This window comes from Onychomys torridus, chromosome X, assembly GCF_903995425.1.
Source record: "Onychomys torridus chromosome X, mOncTor1.1, whole genome shotgun sequence".
NCBI classification, from domain to species: domain Eukaryota; kingdom Metazoa; phylum Chordata; class Mammalia; order Rodentia; family Cricetidae; genus Onychomys; species Onychomys torridus.
In genome coordinates, this window is record NC_050466.1 from 47,020,085 (window position 1) to 47,041,487 (window position 21,403).

General features: G+C 36.4%; 1 protein-coding gene across 1 annotated transcript in view; it reads left to right on the forward strand.

The window, feature by feature from the left end:
* Positions 1-21,403, forward strand: part of Aff2 (AF4/FMR2 family member 2) — a 599,435-nt gene that overhangs the window by 479,839 nt on the left and 98,193 nt on the right. Inside the window, exons 7-8 of the mRNA XM_036174712.1 lie at positions 701-797; positions 20,036-20,073. Coding sequence (XP_036030605.1) covers positions 701-797; positions 20,036-20,073 — 135 coding nt within the window. The remainder of the gene's footprint in view (positions 1-700; positions 798-20,035; positions 20,074-21,403) is intronic.

The window sequence follows — 21,403 nt, forward strand, 5'->3', positions numbered from 1 at the left end:
TTATGTAGCCACCAAACAGTCTTGAAAGTGCCAGTTCATCACCAAAAGCTAAACCTCTCATATTTTTTAGATGCCTTGCTTTAAGAAAGAAAGATCTCGTATACACAACATGGGTTTAAATCTCATGGATCAAATTTTACTGCAAGAAATGGAGAATATATCAAAATGTTAATGCCTAGACATTTCTTGCTCAGCTCTTCTGTGGTCACTGAGATGCCCAGTATAGAGAGACAGTGAAAGTTCACTTGACCTCTAGCATACAGAGAGCCTCAGCCGTCTACCCCAATAGCCCCCAGAGTAGCCTATCACTGTTATAATGCCCATCTTCCTGCCTGGAAGAGTCTAAGAAACTTCCTATAGAGATGTAATCCCCCATCACCTGATAGTGCTTGACCAGAACATTTATTATCCTTTTAATAGTCAAAATATATAGATTCCTGCTGTCTCTGGAGGTGATGAAATCATATATTCCTCTCTTGATTTAGGGTAAGTTAGAGAGAGAAGATATGTATGCAGTGTATGACATAACTAAAAGAACTCAAATATCTACTTAGCTGAAAGAATCTTGTTTCCCTCTGCACTTTTGAGAATTGCAGCTGTCAGATTATAGTAACAATAGTTTTATTCTCATTGCAAGATGTATTTGAGAATAATTAGACAAGATGTTTTGTAACACAAATATCACTCTGATTTTCTTCAGGATACTTGAGGATGACCTGAAGCTGAGCAGTGATGAAGATGACTTTGAGCCTGTGAAGACCTTGACCACTCAATGCACAGCCAATGAGCTCTACCAGGTAGGAGGAACTTAGAGCTTTGCATTGGGCCTGAAGTGGGGGGACATAAAGAAATATAATGGCTTTCATAAACACAGCCTCTTCCTTTTTCAGGGAGAGAAAGAAATACAGATGATCAGTATTTAGGAACAGGTAAAATCAACTGTCACTGTCATTAAAACTATAGCAAGTAGATGCTGTGCTCTTTAAAATCAATTTCACTTCCTTTCATCTCTCTATTTTCTGTACACAAATACTGCTCATCAATAAGCAATAGAGAGTATTTCTGTCATTTGAACTACTTGCTGTATTTAGGTGACATGTCATGTCCACTAGATGATTCCAGTGTAAAGTTTAGCATTTACACCCATTAATTTTGGTGTAAATGTGATTGCTCCATTTCTTCTTCAAGATACACAATGGAATTGAGAATGAATGTTGCAGTAACATGCATTCATCAAAATCTTTCAATTGTCCTTGATTTCTTCTGTTCTGTACTACTAGTATTCTCAGTACTTTCTCCCTAGATGAGATGATTGTAATTTTTTTAAAATCATTTCTGATGAGATTGGACTTCTTGGTTTCAAAAAGTAAAATAGTGTTATAAGCACCAGCAATGGTGTATAATATCAATGATCCCTGTACTGTTTTCCAAATGTATGGTTCTGGTTATGCCACCAAATATGGAGTACACAAGGCAGTTTTGATGATATATAAATATTGCATATTTGCAAGTTTAGTGGACTATCAAGAACAAGCACAAGTAGAGTATTACCTCCACCCTCACAACCTCACAGCTGTTTCCAAGGTGCTGGCTGTGCATTTACCAGGTGCAATCAGTCCCTCTCTTCCTTGACTTGTGGGCTTAATAACAAATGTGACACACACTTCATTTACAATGTCTGTCATTTGTGCTTTGTGCATTTAATATGCCAATAACAAGAGCATCACATTTGTAAACAAAACAAAAACAAAGCAAAAATTCTACATCATTGATTTTGGTACCTGCGACCTTAAATTTTAATGTAAATGTTTAGATCAGAATGTAGTAATAACTGAGAGTAAATTTTGAACATTGATTTCTTCTCTATGTGAATATATAAATGCACTGTGCTTTATAATTCATAGTATTATTTTTTGGAATTAAGTTAAGAGGTGGCATCAGACTCATTGATCTGAATCATCTGAGATTTTAAGATAACATTCATGATATTATATAAAGTGCTGATACAGAATGATGAGTTGGAAGCATCAATAGCCTGCTGCCTTATGACCAGATATAGCTAGAGTTCTTTCATTCAATAGAGAATCTGAAATGGCCACAGTATAGCAAAATAATAGAGTTTAGGAAGCAGGAAGTACTCACAAGGTCTCAGGCATTCACAGATGGGCCACTTTTGAGAGTTTTGAGGACAAGTTAAGAAACTTGGAAGGCTATAGTCATTTGGTAGTAATGACAACATTTGGTGAACTGTGGATTTATGAGACTTAGCATACTTTTCCAAGAATATATGATTTACAACTGTTTTTCTTTTTATAATTAAATATTACATAACAAAATTAAGTATTTATAAATTCATAGTTTAGTGACATTCAATATATTGACAAACTTGTACGTCCATCACCAATCCCCAAATATTTTCATTATCCCAAATGGAAACTATATACCCATGAAATATACTCATTCATCCTTTCCCTTAATCCCTGAGGGTATCTCACTAATCTATTCTTTTATTATTAAGAAATTTTCTATTTAATTTACACACTAACCACAGATCCCCCCTCTTCCCTCTTCCCAACCCAGCCTTTCCCCCAACCCACTCCCCATCCCAACATTTTCCAAGTCAAGGTCTCCTATGGGGAGTCAGCAGAGCCTGGCACACTCAGTTGAGGCAGGTCCAAGCCCCATCTCCCTGTACCAAGGCTGTGCAAGGTGTCACACCCTAGGCACTAGGCTCAAAAAAGCCCACCCATGCACCAGGAATGGATTCTGATCCCCCTTCCTAGGACAACCCCCCCCCCCCAAACAGTCCAAGCTAAACAACTGTCTCTCATATCCAGAGAGCCTAGTCTAGTCCTAAGGTGGCTCCACAGCTTTAGTCTATAGTTCATTGGTTTCCACTAGTGTGGCTGGTCATCTCTGCATATTTTCCCACCATGATCTCAGCATCCCCTGCTCACAGAATCCCTCCTCTCTCTCATTGATTGGATTTCTGGAGCTCAGCTTGGCTCCTGGGCATGGATCTCTGCATCTGCTTCCATCAGTCACTGGATGAAGGCTCTATGATGACAGTTAGGTTATTCACTAGTCTGGTCACCAGAGTAGTCCAGTCCAGGCATCCTCTTGACCACTGCCAGTAGTCCAAGGTGTATTCCTGAGTACTTCTTTGGCACCCTGCCCCTTCAAGTATTCCCATGATGACTTCATTTATCATGGAATTTTTTTCCTTGCTCTCCCACTCTGTCACTGTTCCAGCTTGACCCTCCCATTTCCTTATGTTCTCATGCCCCATTCTTTGCCCTCCATTACCCAGAACCCACTCCCAGTTTTTTCATGTAGGACTCATCTCTTTCTCCTTTGACGTGGTATCTATGTGTCTCTCTCAGGGGCCTCCTTGTTAATTAACTTCTCTGGAGCTGTGAGTTGTAGTCTGGTTATCTTTTGCCTTACATCTAATATCCACTTATGAGTGAATGCATACCATGTTTGTCCTTCTGAGTCTGGGTTACCTCACTCAGGGTCATATTTTCTAGTTCCATGCATTTGCCTACAAATTTCATGATATCATTGTTTTTTACTACTGATTAGTACTCCCTTGTGTATACATGCCATACTTTCTTTATCCATTCTTCAGTTAAAGGGCTTCTAGGTTGTATCCAGGTTATGGCTATTATCAATAATGCTGCTATGAACATAGTTGAGCATGTGTCTCTGTGGTGTTATTGAGCATTCCTTGGGTATATGCCCAAAAGTGGTGTAGCTGGGTCCTGAGGTGGATTGATTCCCAATTTTCTGAGAAACCACCATACTGATTTTCAGAGTGTCTGTACAAGTTTGCATTCCCACCAACAGTGGAGGAGTCTTCCCCTTGTTCCACATCCTCTCCAACATAAGCTGTCTTCAATGTTTTTAATCATAGCCATTCTGACAGGTATAAGATGGTATCTCAGATTTGTTTTTATTTGCATTTCCCTGATGACTAAGGATGTTGAGCAATCGCTTAAATGTCTTTTGGCCATTTGAGATTCTTCTGTTATGAATTCTGTTAAGCTCTGTAGCCCATGTTTTAATTGGATTTTTCAGTATTTTGATGTCTATCTTTTTGAGTTCTTTATATATTTTGGAGATAAGCCCTCTGTCAGATATGAGGTTGGTGAAGGCCTGTTCCCATTCCATAGGCTGTCATTTTTGTCTTATTGACCGTGTCCTTTGATCTACAAAAACTTCTCAGTTTCAGGAGGCCCCGTTTATTGATTGTTGCTCTCAGTGTCTGTGCTACTGGTGTTATATTTAGAAAGTGGTCTCCTGTGCCAATGCATTCAAGACTACTTCCTACTTTCTCTTCTATCAAGTTCAGTGCAACTGGATTTATGTTGAGGCTTTTGATCCACTTGGACTTGAGTTTTATGCATGGCAACAGATATGGATCTATTTTCAATCTTCTATAAATTGACATTCAGTTATGACAGCACCATTTATTGAAGATGCTTTCTTTTTTTCCCTTGTACAGTTTTGGCTTCTTTGTCAAAAATTAGATGTTCATAGATGTGTGGACTAACATCAGGGTATTCAATTCAATTCCATTGGCCACATGTCAGATTTTATGCCAGTACCATGCTGGTTTTGTTACTATAGCTCTGTAGTAGAGCTTGAGTTCAGGGATGGTGATGCTTCCATAGGTTGCTTTATTATTCAGGATTCTTTTAGGTATCCTGGGATTTTTGTTTTTCCATATAAAGTTAAGTATTGTTCTTTCCATATCTATTGAAGAATTGTGTTGGGATTTTGATGGGGATTGCATTGAATCTGTAGAATGCTTTCAATAAGATTGCCATTTTTATTATGCTAATTATACCTATCCTTGAGCATAGAAGATCTTTCCATTTTCTGACATCTTCAATTTCTTTCTTCAGAGACCTAAAGTCCTTATCATACAGGTTTTTCACTTGCTTAGTTAGAGTTACCCCAAGGTATTTTATATTATTTGTGGCTATTGTAAAGGGTGATATTTCTCTGATTTCTTTTGCAGCCCATTTATCATTTATATATAGAAGGGCTACTGATTTTTTTGAGTTATTCTTATATCCTGCCACATTACTGAAGGAGTTCATCAGCTGTAGGTGTTCCCTGGTAGAATTTTTGGGTCAATTGTGTATACTATCATATCATCTGCAAATACGGAAAGTTTGCCCTCTTCCTTTCCAATTCGTATCTCCTTTTGTTGTCTTATTTCTCTAGCTAGGACTTCAAGTACTATACTGAATAAATATGGGCAGAGTCTTGTCTTGTTCCTGAATTTAGTGGAACCTCTTTGAGTTTCTCTCCATTTAATTCAGTGTTGGCTGTCAGCTTTCTGTGAATTGCCTTTATTATGTAAACTATTAGTAAATAGTTTAGGTATTTCCTTGTATTAGTAAATTATTAGGTACGTTCCTTGTATTCTGGTTCTCTCTGGAACCTTTATCATGAAAGGGGTATTGGATTTTGTCAAAGGTTTTTTTCAGCATCTAATGAGATGATTATGGTTTTTTTCTTTCCTTTCATTTTGTTAATATGGTGTATTACATTGACAGATTTTTATATGTTGAACCATCCTTGCATCCCTGGGATGAAGCCTACTTGGTCCTGGTGGATATTTTTTTTTAATGTGTTCTTGGATTTGGTTAGCCAGTATTTTATTGAGTATTTGTGCATCAATGTTGATGAGGGAGATTAGTCTATAATTCTCTTTTTTGTTGCATCTTTGTGTGGTATGTTTATTAGGGTAACTGTAGCCTCATAAAAAGAAGTTTTATAATGTTCCTTCTGTTTCTATTGTGTGGAACAATTTGAAGAATATTGGTGTTAGCTCTTCCTTGAAAAGCTGACAGATTTCTGCACTGAAATCATCTGATCCTGGGCTTTTTTTGGTTGGGAGACTTTAAGTGACTGTTTCTATTTCCTTAGGGGTTATTGATCTATTTATATACTTTATGTGGGCATGATAGCTCACAAATCTACTTTTTTGTCTTCATGGATTTACCTATTCTCTATAATGGGATGGCACAATGTTAGACCCTTTTAATTTTTGTCTTCACTCACCATAATGTTTTGTTTTAAGTTATTTAAGGTTGCACCATATACTAACACTTTATTCAGATTTATGGTTAAATAATATTCCATTGTTTGGATGAATCACATTTTTGTTTATCTGTTCATCTATTGATATTTCAGTCATTTCTGCCTTTTGGCTACTATTTAATGCTGTTGTATGTACTTAAGGGCAAATATTTTCATGGACATTTGAATTGACTCTTTTTAGCATAGAAAAATAAGTATAATCACTATATATTTTTATGTTTTTCTTATTAAGTAACCACAGATATTGCTTTCACCTGGGTAATAAGGGGCCATGTAAATAACACAGCACTATTAATTTGTCTTATTATTGGGACCATTCTACTTCTAGAAACAGCAAGAACATACACATCACATATGCAGAAAGAAAATGAAAACACAAGTGTTTTCTACATTCCTAGTATAGTTTGCATACTATTAAGGACTTTGAGAGATGATGACATGGATTTCTCGTGATCTAAGATGGTGTACCCACACTAAGACTATTGAATAAGTATGAGAACAGTCATATAGTGAAGCATATGTGAGTTTTAATCCTAGTCTTAGTTCTTTCAAACTGAATGAATTTTATCAAAAGATCTAGTTTCCATAATGTAAAGATTACAGTAGCACCTACCCATTGAGTCATAGTAGGTTCACTGATGAAGTGGACCAATACATATCAAAGGACATAACAGACTAAAGCTTAGGGCATAGCAGCTACTCATCACTTTATATGATATTCATCATTGTTATGGCTATGTCTGATAATAAAAAATTCTAGTATTTGTAATACTAGTTCTATCCACTTTCCCTTTTCTGCAAAGAATGGGAAGCTAATATAGTGATATTTTATTTGTACTGAAATGTGATTTTATTTGTACATTAATAAAGTTGCCTTAGGGTCAGAGCAAGCCAGAGCAGAAGCTGGGTGGTGGTAGTGCACGCCTTTAATCCCAGCACTTGGGAGGCAGAGCTAGGCAGGATCTCTGTGTGTTCAAGGATACAGCCAGCATGGCGACACATACCTTTAATCTCAGTACCAAACATAGAAGACCTGGAGGTCTGTACAGACAGGCAGTGACAAGGAGGTCATGTGGCTGGGTTTACAACCAATGAGAAAGCAGAACAGAAAGTCTATAAAAAGACAGACATACAGGAAGTAGATCTCTTGTGGAGAGGAAAGACAGCAGAAGCAGTGAAGAGTAAGGTTTTCAGCTTTCAGCTATTGCTCTGACCTCTTGGCTTTTAACTCTGCAATTGGCTCTGTGTTTCTTATTTAACAAGATGGTTACATCTACAAGCTAAACTACTAAATTAGGTACAGAAAAGTCACCAGCATGTTGGCAAACTTGAATGAAAAGAATCTGTCTTGACTTAATGTTTATTAGTCGTGTGTTCCTAACCATTAGAAATTAAAAGTATAACATTAAATGTGTAGTTTCTGGTCTGGAGAAGCCTGGTAATAAGGCTTACTTCATACATACTAACTATATCACATTTGGAGAAATTGCCAAACATTCTGATGTCTCAAATTTCTCATGAGTGAATTAGGATAAAACAATCTTGTCTAATTCATAGGAGTGTCATGAGGAAAAAATGGTTATGAGAAAGTATGTGGAAAACTTTAATCATGATAAATATGTGGTTTACCTTCCTTGTAGCCCATTATTATTACTGAAATTCTCTCTTAGATATACAAGGGAATAGACATTATTATTCATTTTGGCTTAAATGTCCATAGTATTTACTAAGAATTAGATTGAGCAGGGCAGTGCCTCCCAGCACTCGGGAGGCAGAGGCAGGCAGATCTCTGTGAGTTCGAGGCCAGCCTGGTCTCCAAAGCAAGTTCCAGGAAAGGCACAAATCTACATAGAGAAACCCTGTCTTGGAAAAAAAAAAGAATTAGATTGAGTGTTCTAACTGTCATTTAAAGGTATCAGTCAGGTGGATGATGTTAACTCCTCTGGGACCTGGCAATTTTAAGCCAGCATATTTATGAATAAAAGCTAAGTAACCTATGACACTGTATCCACTCCTCAGAAAATTACATACCTCTGGATGTTCTTCTTAAAAGGACTGGTGTAGATGGGCAGTTGAATCAGACACTTTGGCTTCAGTTGGTCTCTTCTGTTTCTGAGATAGCTCTTGCTCTACTCCAGAAAAAAGATTAAAGTCTCTCCTGTAATGCTGTATTCCCTTTGTTTCCCCTGTGGAAGCTAACCCCAAATAAGACAGAAACACCACTTTAAGCTCATAGTAGATACTACAAAGTTTGAGAACAGTGTTGGTATAAGAAATAATGCTTTGTCTTTAGTATTTGTATGAACGTTTCTGCTGCAATATCTCATGTTTAAAAGAAAGAAAAAGTCAGGTGGATTTCAATGGAATGGTTTTGACTGGGCAAGTCACATGATGTCCATCACTAGCTGATTGAATTTTGAGTTGTCATCTGGAATTTTTGACATTTCAGATATATTTCCATCTCTGGCCTTCCCCTTGAAAAATTATTGAATTGCCATTTTCAAGTCAGTCATCCAGAGCAGGCAATAGTGCTGTGATCATTTCACTAGGGTTCAGTAGCTGGATACAAGATGATGAGCTCCTTAGAGGGGATATATCATATTCTCTGCATAGCCCTGCCTCATTTGACTGAACCCTCTGTTTCCCTTTTTGTTGAATTTTCCTCTTATGTTTCTTAGGATTAAAGGAACCTCTGAAAATGAAGATTTAAACCTGGAATCAATTTTCATTTACAGCTGAAAAGCAGTTATTGATGCTGTGCTTGCAGTTCAATAAAAGATCTGAAGATGTAGACCTTGTGCTTCTCTTTCAATAGAAGCAGGCTAATTGGTCTCAAGTGCTTTTTTACCAACAGAATTATATTGACAGGATTATTAAAATTGCTGTCTTTACAGTTTTAAGCACTCTAGAATTTGGTTGATTCCAAAGACTTTTCAAATGTATAGTGGCCATCCTCTAAAACTTGTACAGTACATGTTCATAGAATCAAGTAAACATTTGCTTATTATTTTACCAAATGATAGCACAGTATTTGACTGACCTAGATCCAGGTTTGTAGTGTGCTGTCTTCTGGAGGCAGGATGCTCTGTGATGCTCGGTATGTAAAACCTTCTCAGATAAGGGCATGGCTTTCTCATAACCCAACTCACTTCAGATTGATTGTATAGACAAACAGCCTATTTCAGAAATATAAAGGACACACACACACACACACACACACACACACGCACACACTTCTAGAAATTGCCATTAGGACATTCTAACAGTAATGTTATCCTTGTATTAATATGAATCTGACTGAAACCATAGACTTCATTTAGCCCACTTAGAAATTCAAAAAAACATTTAATATGGTTGGAAATGTTCAGTTAATGATTGGGTTCAGCTAAAGAATTGTAACTAAACCTTGGGGTTATATAATTTTTAGTGTTTTAATATCATATAGTCTTTAATAAATTAGATGGTGTATACTTTAAAAATATTCTCCATAAAGGCTGATAGAAATTGGTCTATATTCTGAAAATACATTTATGTTAATGTGTTTAAATTCCTGAAAAAAATAGTCAAACAATTTAAAATTTCTTTGAGATCAACACATTCTAATGTATTATTTTTGTATATATTACCTAAGTAGTTCCATTGTACCCAAATTTGTTTAGCTGAATAGGAATTAATCTAACACCCTTTGAAACATACACCTAATTCAAAGTTAGTAGAGATCCTGTGTACTTTTCAATTAGAAGCTGATGTATCTCAAACATATTAGACTTATGGAAAAAATGCTTTATTAGCTCTTGCCCTTGACTTCATTATTTTAATTCATGATTTCTTTGTAGATTTAGAACAACTTCACACATAAAAACTCAATTTCAATACTTACTCTTGATTTTGGTTTTATATATGAACCGTTTGTTGTTTGTTGGTGGGCTACCTTCTGGCTAAGTTGCTATTTAATCATTTCAAATGACACAAAATTCCTAATAGTGGAAACCTTGGGCATTCTGACAGGTATGGATGAGCTGCTTATACCTATACTGAACTTCCCAAATACATTAGCCAACTTAAACTGAAAGCTGGTTTTATTTATTTATTTATTTATTTATTTATTTACTTACTTACTTACTTACTTATTTATTTATTTATTCATTTATTTATTTGAGCTGGGGATTGAACCCAGGGCCTTGTGCTTGCTAGACAAGCACTCTACCACTGAGCTAAATCCCCAACCCGAAAGCCAGTTTTATGTGGAAAAAAATTGCTAGTGAAAAAGATGAAATTAATTTTACTCATGCTATCAGCTGGTTCTTTTAGAGTTGATATGTTGTAGTAAATGCATTAGTTGTGACAACAGATACTCTTTCCTGCTGTAATCATTCCTGTTTTGTGACCACACTTCTCCCTCATCATGCTGAACAAGTTGTTACCTCCCGAAGGTTTCACCATATTTCTATTTACTTTGTTATCAGCAGAAAGGCTAGGGAAGGCCTCTTCAGTAATGACATCAATACAGCATACACAGCAAGAGAGGTCAGCCTTTCAGAAATAGAGAAAAAGCAGATGGATTAGGTTGAAACTGGCTACAAAAATAACTCTAATAGCGTCTTTTAATGTAAATAGTTTATCTGTCATTGCCTTTCATTGAAATCCACCACAAAATGATAGAGTTGGGGCTGTTGAGGTTACAGAATGTAACTGAATAAAATCCATACATTGTCATACTCAGACGACCCAGCAATTAGAGAAAGAGAGGGCATTTTAATTTATTCATTAAAGGCAAGGAAATAAATAGAATAACATATAAAATTAATAGAGTAGCATTGGTCTTCATAGTCCCAAGATTGTGTTTCCCATTTGGCTGTATTAGCATAGAGACTAGATTAATAAAAAAAAATCAAAACTGCTTAAGGCTTGTATGATATGATTTTTAATATGCTTCTGGCAAGTCAGAAACCCATGTCTTGAATTTGTTCATTGTAATTATGTCTTTTTGCACTTTTAGTACCAAGTATTTTGGCTTGCAATCTCTCTGTAATGGAATACCTTGAGCATTAAAAGATATATAGAAGCACAATGATTTTGTATGTTGGGTTTGTCACATGGTTGGTAGGAACCATATGCTAGTTAATGTTCATTATACTTCATAAATTATCCATATATGGGAATTTTTTATTGCAAAGCCAATGTCTCTTTCACTAAGCTTGATACTTTTTTCTTTTTTTTAATTTTAAATATATTTTTTTTCCATTTTACATACCAACCCCAGTTCCCTTTCCCTCGCCTTCTCCCACCTCCTCACCTCTCTCCCACTCTACCCCCATCCACTCCTCAGAGTGGGTAAGGCCTCCCATGGTAGTCAACAAAGTCTGGCATACCAAGTTGAAGGAAAGCCTAGCCCCTCCCCATTGTTAAATCCATGGACTTTTTTTTTTTTTTTTTGCTAGATCTCAGGATCAAACCCAGGGCCTTGTGCTTGCTAGGCAATTGCTCTACCACTTAGCTAAATCCCCAACTTGATACTTTTTTCATAGTGAACTTAAATCAGACACTTGTAGTGGTAAAGTGCTTGTGTTAAATTCAAATAGAAGTATTAAGTATTTTTTAAATGTCTGAATAGATAACACTCATGTATGATAAGATGGTTATAGACTTTCCATCCACAAAGTGCACATAGAACAAGTTGCCTCTATAAAAATTGTGGCAGTAGAAGCAGCAGCTACCTCTGAGAAGCTACAGATAACTATATGTATATCAGAATTGAAGTGTCAGAAGAAAGAAGCATGACCATATTGCTTTTGTCACTGACTTTGAGCTGAAGTTGCCAAAGAGCCCTGTCTCTGCTCTCAACCTACTCCCTGTTTTATTCAATTGTGTTACTTTTCTTAAATCCCTTTATCTCCCTAACTTCTGTCTTAATGCATGGGTGAAACATGGAGGTTGTGTCTTGGAGTTATTAGTAAGCAAGCTCTGGGAAATGTACCATGTGTGCATGAGTTTATGGGAAGTTTCCAAGCTTTGATGTTAATCAGAATTCTAGACTAAAATACAGATATATTAATGTATCTCATAAATTCTGGTAATAAAACACTTCTAAATTAAAAATGTAAGATGTTTAATTTGATATTCTGGCTTTGAAATGAAAGTAACTGAGGCTTCGGTCTAGGTGTCAAACACGCTTTTACCCTATACCCTCACCAAATATTGACCTTTGGCTAGAAAAGCCACTAGATGATATTTAAACACCATGGATCATGTTCTGAATGTAAGAGAGTTTATCTTATTCTTAGGCTCCATGTTTACTTTTCTATTTATAAAAGAGTAAAGAGCATAAGTACTGTAAGTATATAAAAGAGTTGTCCAAATTCCAGATAGCTACAAATCTAACATTAGCCATTCAGAATACAAGTGGCTTAGTATTTTTTTTTAAGCAGAACTTACTAAATGTGTACAACCACACTGTCTCTTCTCAAAAATATATTTAAAATGAGTACTTAGACTGTTTCACTAAAAATTTATAAATTTGCCCAAACTTATTATTTTGCTAATGGAGCTAGACAAGTTTCATATTTAGCCCTGAGTCATACATATGTAAATTAAAATATAGGATGCTTGATCTGAAAGTGACAAAGAAATATTTCACTTCAGTTACTTCATTTTTTTCTAATATGGATACTGAATATAATTCACTCAATATTTACCATATGGATTAAAAATTGATGTTCTTTCTTCATCCTGAATATAATGTGCTCTGAAAGGACAGAAAAGTTGATAACACTAGTGTGCTAATGATAAAGTTACTTGATCAGCAGCAAGTGTACTGATGTATGTTTTGGAAAATAAGAAGCACTGGGCATCTGCTGTGTACTATAAGTATATTGCCCATTTATTTTCTTCTTAAATGGTAGGGAGAGATTTTTTTGTTATTGTATTGACTGTCTCCTATGGAAAGACCACACAATATTATTTGAGTATTATTTTAGTGTGAGGGGAAAGAAGGCTCAAATTGGTTAGGAGAAAGAAAACTTGAGTTTTTAAATCCACAAACAGCAGGAGAATAGTGACCAAGAGCCACTTTCATTGGCTCCTCTAATGGGAAAATGAAAATGTCTAGCCCACACTGAGATGTTCTTTCCTAGTGTCTCTGTGCTTCCTTAGAGGAAAATTACTGTTAAAAGTGACTTTTGTGTGTGAGATATTTCTTTACTAATAACAGTACACTTTCCATTTAGTTACAATAAGCCAAAACTTAAGCTCTAGAAGAAATCATCAGTTGACAAATTAAAGTCATTAGAAAGAACTTTCTGTCTTTCATGAGAGACAGCATAAGGGAGTAAGCCTTTATGAAAGCATATACTTCAGAATCCTATTGTCAATTATCTTTGGACAGGCACTAGAAAAACTGGTTGTTATATTAATAAAAATAAGCATAAAATAAGTAGGACCTGCCACATGGCAGCTGTTCAATCAGCAATGATTATGGAGAAGTCCTATGTAAGCATCAGGGTAGATGAGGTTGATGTGTAATTTACTGAGCAATGGGAATCTAGAAACATGGTATTTTAGTTTGTTGGTTGGCTGGCTCTTCAGTTGCAACCAGAAATGGATTTGCTTATGCTTAATATTAAGCTACAGCCCCACCCCAGTGTCTGAAAAGGAGATCAATGTGATCAAATTGGAATTTCAAAAGATTCATCTAGCAAAGAGCATAAAGCAGGGTAAAAATATAGAAATAATGGAACAGTAAGAAGGCAGGGACTACAGGCTAATGAGAGGTAATAAGCATCAAGCTTAGAAGTAAATCCAGAAGAGTATGGGAAACATTTTTTTGACACCAAGTGGGATGGAAGTACTAGTGAGAGCCCCTCCTCTTTGCAATGTTAATAAGAACCTTCTTTTTAATAGTAGGATGGACCCACATGCACATGAGTCTAGAACTAATCTCTCCTACCAGAGTCTACTATTTCCATTTGTATGGAGCCTGTATTCCTTCAGAATACTCTGTAATTCAATAGCCAAGCCTCTCAAACTGCCAAGGTCCTTGATTCATTTCTGTGGTAAATGTTTATTGACTATTAGATGTAAGACATGGTTCTTCAAACCTAAAACAAATTTATGCTAATCTCTCCTGCCAAAATTCTATTCCTGCCTCTTACACGTATAGTACGACGTTTGTGTACTCTTCCAGGTACCACTAAAAGTACAATGATAAGTGACATCTTCCTAGTCCTTGGATGTAAAATCAGAAATATAGCCAGGAATCTAGGTTTTACACAAGTTGAGTGACAGTTTTCTTACTCTTTCCTTCTACTTTATGCTAGTGGAAACCCCAATCTCCAGGATACAATGTCTCCTTTTATTTTACACATTCAAGTGAAATGCATGTAAGTACTGTAATTAAGAAATTCCTTTTTATGCTAGGCTCTGGTAGTGCACGACTTTAATCCCAGCACTTGGGAGGCAGAGGCAGGCATATCTCTATGAGCTCCAGGCCAGCCTGGTCTACAGTGTGAGTTCCAGTATAGGCAAGGCAACACAGGGAAACCCTGTTTTGAAAAAAAAATCATTTTTATATTTGGATAATTTGTGTGTGTGTGTGTGTGTGTGTGTGTATGTATGTATGTATATATAACTATATATATATATAGTTAGTTAGTTAGTTAGTTGATTTAGCTAGTTCTATAGGCATTGATTTGAAGCTTCTCGAAGACCTTGCTGATGAGTTCATTTGTCAATAGAGAAGTTCTTTCTTGAACTAAGGTAATCATTGAAATTTACCAAGGCATGTCACTAGTTTGGGACATAGCTGTGCCATACAGCACAACTATGTGAATAGTGAAACATAAAATAGAAATGTGTGGCAATGAAGAATAAAAATCAATATAATAATTGACCCTCTGTCTTAGTGCTGCATTGTCTAATGTACAGTTGTTTGAAATTATCAGAATGATTAAGTTTTCCCTTTTTACCAAGAAGCATAAAGATTCAGCTTAGGCACACATGCTTGTAGAATGACAGAGAAAAGCATATAAGTGGGAAAGTAAAAGTTATTCACAGAAATACTAATAAAATAATATTTTAGGTTTGACTGACACTGTTGTTACTTATTACAGAAAAAAAGAAGTACTTGAACAAATATCCTTGTAAAATGAGTCCACTGGTACAATATCTCCAGGCCATCTGAGTGCTCACTTTGACAACCTCAACTTAAAGGAAATATATAGCATTACATTTGTTTTCTATAAATCATAGATGGGTAAGGTGTGAGCCTGGATGTAACTATTCAGGCTTTTTTTGTGGAAAGTCCCTCACCTCAGTTCTCTAAATTTTCTATGGTTTAATGGACAGTAATTCATCATAACCTTGAGGGTCAAAATTACCCAAAAGAATTTTGGAAAAGTTTTAGCATTACAGAAAAGATGACTAATATAATTTCTATGTTGCTTATATGTAGCATTTTCTTTTTCAAAATATTATATATGCTCTAGTAGATGGAGTTCTGTAGGTAGCCACTTACTGTCCTTCATTTCTTCCTTTCTGTGGTGAGAACTCTACATCATATGCTTGTCCATGAGCCATTTTAGCTTCAGTGCAATACATGGATTCTCTATATAAAACAAAGACTAAGTTCTTAGTTTTAAGAAGGAAGATTTAATGAACAAGCACCTATGAGCCTATCCACATCATCCATCCTGAGGAAATGAATTTGTTGCTTAGCAGGATACTTTGGATAGTACAATGATGACAATGAGATATGATTCAGCTCATAAACACTCCTTAGAAGAAGAAAATTGCCTTCCCCCTGGAATATAGTTCTTTTTCAATATGCTTGACATAGAATGTTCGTGAGAAACTGAAGAGCATCCCAAAAGTGTAAGTTTCTAAAGGATTGATAACCTGAAAATGAGGGTTTAGCCAGCTAGGTATGGCAGTACATACCTGTAATTGCAGCATTTGGATGGCAGAAGCAGGGAGATCACTTGTTTGATGCTAGACTGGGCTGTGCATCAAGAGTCTATCTCAAAGAACAAGAAAGATCTGTTAATCATCCTAGGTTTCACTCAGAGAGAGGAGGGTCAGAAAGGAAAGAAAGGGGAAGGAGAGAGAGATTTGAATGGTAACATGCTTGTGACCCATATTCCTTCCTACCTCCAGTTCCCAGAGTGTTCTACTATCAAGCTCCAAGAATCATAGAGGATTCATACCTAGGAAATGGTAGAAAGCCCTCACTTGTTTCATTATGTCTCCTCAGTACCTCAGCATCTTCTGTTAATACTGCTTTCCAGACAGTGGTGTTACTTTCACCTCAGAGCTAGTTTTGATATGGAGAAAGCAGCATAGTGGTATTTCTTATCATTATTGCAGTAACTGCATATGTTTGATACTGAGACCTGATCACTACTTGGTAAATCCACAACTAATCGCTTACCATTAAACTCAATATAGCAACACCTTTATATAAAGCACTCACAAATGATATGCATGGCATTTGCTTAGCATACTGAAGTTCTGAGCACAGTCATAAATGTGGAATATTAATAATGCCTACTAACATAGAAAGGGCAGGAATGATTACCTCCATTTTCAAAATGAGCAAATCGGGGCATACTGTCTTTTTTTTTTTTTTTCCTATTGCTAGCACCATAAGTAGCAAAACCGGAACCACAACCCAGCTTATTAACATTTCTAGTACCCTACTCTTCTACTAACAGGTAGGTCCAACCTGGGGCCCACAGGCTGCATGTACCCCAAGATGGCTATGAATGAAGATGTTTGTACATGACAATGTCAAAAGATTGGGGCACTTTTGTATAGCATATTAACTCTCATCATGTCATATTAGAACATAATCCTTAAAATTGACATTGATTATTCTTCTTTACATGAGAATGTTCTCCTTGGTGAGATATACATCATGTTAGAGAAATATGATGCAAAATAGGAGAATATAGGTTTTTAAAGGCAAATTTATAAACAAACATTTATAAATTAAAGCAACATAACTGTTAACTGTTGTCTATTCATTTTTTCCAATCAATCAATATAAATTAGTTTAATGCATGTTTTTAAACTTAAATTTAGCTGTTACTTTATTAATGCTTAGTGAATTATACTGTGTCATTTCCTTTTAATTTAACTTTTGCATCATGTCTCACATCCTGCTACATGTAACTGGAATGTGAGATTGTCTTCTTATATTTGCTTATTTCAAAGGAGGAAATTTTCTTCTTGTAAATTTTTTAGAGTAATTCTTTTATGTCTTAAAGACATGTATAATTTGCATCCAAAAAAAATCTGCTTAAATTTTTCTTCCACAACTCCTTAGTATTACAATCCCCTGCAGCATGCCTATAACAAAGTCAAATTCCAGCAAACAGGGAGAATATAAATTGCAAGCCATGTCTCATTTGACTTAGGTTCCCTGTCACCATTTAGTTTAGAAATTCCCAAGGTGATCATACAGGATAACATAACTGTGAGACATTGAAATGACTGTAAGTTTATTTCTAAAGGAAAACAGAACCTCTAAGCATAGACATTTCCAACTGATAGCCAAGCAATCTAGAAAAAATAATTTGAATGGTTATATTCTTATAATAGCTGTATACAATGGCATATGTTTCAAAGAACCTGGCCTGTAACAGGATAAGTCTTCTGATTAGGGAAAAATAACTGGATATAATTGTGTCTCTGAATCAAAGCTGGATTGAGCAATGTCAGTTTGATTTCTCCCTTCTACATCTTCTGCCAGTGCCATGCTCACTTTATTACATCAGGCAAGAGAAACTCCTGGAAAAGTGCCTACTATGTAATGATAACTTACAGCTTCTAGAACATACGTGCTTGCATTTTAATTGTAAAAAGTGAATTAATATGATTTCCACAGTGATGCATTTTAGCTGACTATCATACCTTATTCTCAAGCAGACCTACTTGAGGGGAGAAAACTGGAGACAGCAGGAGGAGGGAGGGGGAGGGAGGTATGACAGAGAGTGAGAGAAAAAGAAGGGAAAAAAGGCAAGGGCAAGAGAGAGACCTGGGTCAGAGAGAAGGCATAAAGGAAGGGAGAGCAAGGGGAGGGAAAAAGAAGGAAGGGAAGGGAAGGGGAAGAGAAGGGAAGGGAAGAGAAGGGAAGGGAAGGGAAAGGAAGGGAAGGGAAGGGAAGGGAAGGGAAGGGAAGGGAAGGGAAGGGAAGGGAAGGGAAGGGAAGGGAAGGGAAGGGAAGGGAAGGAATTTAGGGCAGAAGGGAGTGCTCATGCCTATGCAGACAGTATTAGAATCATAGGAAAGATCAAAGGTCTGCATTGTACTTCTTACCAGCATCTTTCTCTTCCTTTGTCTACCTGACCTGGAAGAATCGATGGTGAACAGTGTTAACACATTTGATCTACATGGGTTGCATAGGAATGGTCTTACATGTCCCAGATATATGTAAGAGGTGATTTGGAGAAGCCAGGCACATAGTTGTTATTTTCTCATTTTTACCTGTTGCCTTGTTTCCTAACTGTCTTCTTATTCTAGAACTTGTCAAAATTCATGTTCAGGCACAGGTGGTGAGAAAATGAATTTTCCCTATCAAGACAAAGTAAGTGCTCAATATTAACAGATGTTTATCTAGTGACAGATCCTGAGACTTAATACATAAGAAGAGCTTAGATTTCCAACACCAGTGTTTAAAAGTTGGCAAGTGTATATGGCTATCAAATGCATGAATTTGGCACAGCAGACTTGAACATATTGAATCTCACTGATGATTAGCTACAATGTCAAGCACAGTGTGAGAGTGGCACTGTTGAAAATGATTGCCTCATTATTCTAATTTACAGTACTGCTTCTCTCCCTTAGACTCTACCCACTTCAAGATTCACAAACAAGGTCCCTAATGGATATTGTTTAAAAGTGTCTAAAGAAGTCTGAAGGTGGCCAAACTGCTGCTTCTTGTTAAATGTTATTCTGATAACCTGAGAAAATCTAGTAAAGTGCAAGTGTGTTTCTCATTACATAGTTATGTTACAGATATATGGAAAAAAATCATCATTCAAGCCCTCCAGGTGCTTAAACAGTTTGATAGACTGTAGCCATTCTGCTGTCAGTGCCCTCAGCTCAGTTGCTTAGCAACATTTTAACTCCAGAACAATCAAAGGAGATGAAATCCCCACGGAGAGGGAAACAGAAATAAGAGGACTGTTGACAGATGATCTGAATTGTTTCTTCTAATATACTGTGAAGATCACTAGCTCTTTTCATGAATGATAAATGGACTGTACACAGATCAATGGGTTCAGCAATAAACTGGAACCAGTCTCCATGTCTAAGGTTCTTCAGGCCATGAGGCCCAGAAATTTCCTCATTTTGAGATTTGGTATGTATTTTCTTAAAGGTTCCAAGGGAAGAAATTGATCTCAGTATTTGGGCATTCCTTGCCCTTTTGTACTGCCTGCTACTAAAAGTAATTTTGGAAATGAACACTTATTGTCCTTTCCCTCATGGTGCAGGTGTGGTTAGGTGTTGGGAAAAAAGTAAAGGTCAATGGTCCCCTGCCACAGAGCCATCATGTTTTGTAAACCCCTCTCAGTGCTGTCATTCCAGTTCAATCAGGCATACATTGGTAAACTCTGAGTAAAAGGTAGGGAAGAGAGGATCTGCTTGTGCACCCAGGAGCCTGCTTTCATGGCTCCTGCTGAACTTTGCCAGGTGCTCTGACAATGCCTATCTGTGTTTGAGCACTTGGACAAGTAAATGCATTCTCTGTGGAAGAAAATTGTTTTCTGTATCACTGCTTATTCATGGGAGCTTGTTTCAGTTCACTCCTAATGTTTTTAAAAAGCATTCACAAACTTTCTACTGCTTAGTGTTTTGATTACTAGTTGCAAAGATTATGCCTGTTAATATTGTCTAATTGCATTTTTCTCTCTGTTTACAGGCTGTTGAAAAGGCAAAACCTAAGAATAATCCTGTGAAGTAAGTTATTTTTGCTAGTTTGAGATGTTAATTTTAATGAACCCTGAGCATGGGGGAAACTAAGGTCATAAAAGATGTGTATTTTGCATTAATCTCTATTCATGAAAGTTTAAAGACAAAAACAAAACACAGGGGAAAAACACCCTCCAGTGAACAAGGCCTATGTTTTTTCCATGTGTCTCTGATGAGGAAATGCCCCAAGTTTACAAAGTTTACATAAATTAATATGTGCCATCATGAATAGCTGCCAAATACTATTATAACATATTCAATGCATACTTCTTCAAGCCTTTGGGTTTTTTCTCATGCTAAAATGATTACATTTAATTGCAAACACTAGACCTATAACAGAGACATAAATGCCTGAACATGTGCCAAGTGATCTCCAGCCACATGGGGAGGTTTGCACCTTGGCATCAAGGCTTCAGTATTCTGTTAATGAAAAGCTCATAAAAATACATTTAACTGAACGGGGTGGGGGGTTGCTAACAAAGACCAGTTACTAAGTCATTTGTAAGACATGTAAATTATAAACAGGCTACACAGTGTTATTTTAAATATAGTACATGTCTTTTCTAGAAGGGAGATTTTTACATTAAAAGGAATGGCTGTCTAGTTATTTGTGTTTGTGACATCTGATTGCAATGTTATGATGCATACCATTTTTTTTATCAGCAACATGGCCAAAGAAGGACTTGTTCTACTTACTAGGTTATTATAGGTCTTAGAATATCATGTGTCTAGAAAGTATGCATTAATTTATGTCAGAAATTTACATTGTAACTAATGCAAAATACAGAAATGGGAAGTGTATTGATTTTTTATAGTTCTTGGAGAATGGGTCGGCTATGTCAAAAATAAGAAAGTTGTTTTTGTAGTGTGAGAGAACTAGCTTTTCCAGAACATACAGGTGTTGTTTGGCATACCATTAATTCCAAACTCTGACACATTTTCCAAAGGTACTAAATACTGTGCTTTTATGCCTTATTTTTCTTAGCCAATAGAATATTCTCTGTACATAAACTTTGCAGGGTCCTCTACAATTGGGAAGTGTATTATGTTGTACTCATCCTCTGGAAACCAGTTTAGTTGCTGAGTTTTTAATCTTGTTTGGTTGAGGTTAAAATCTTCTCTGAACCCTGGCTTCTTTTCCATCTGCTTATGTGAGCCTGTGTCTGGACAGCTCCAAGGATTAGAAGATGATGCTAATGAGGGCAAGGCCAGGGCTTAATCCCTGGGTGGTCCATTAGTGATTTTCTTTCCCACAGTCAGACTATATCCTTCCCTCCAGTACAGTTACATATACATGTGTGCTTCAGGTCATAAGGGG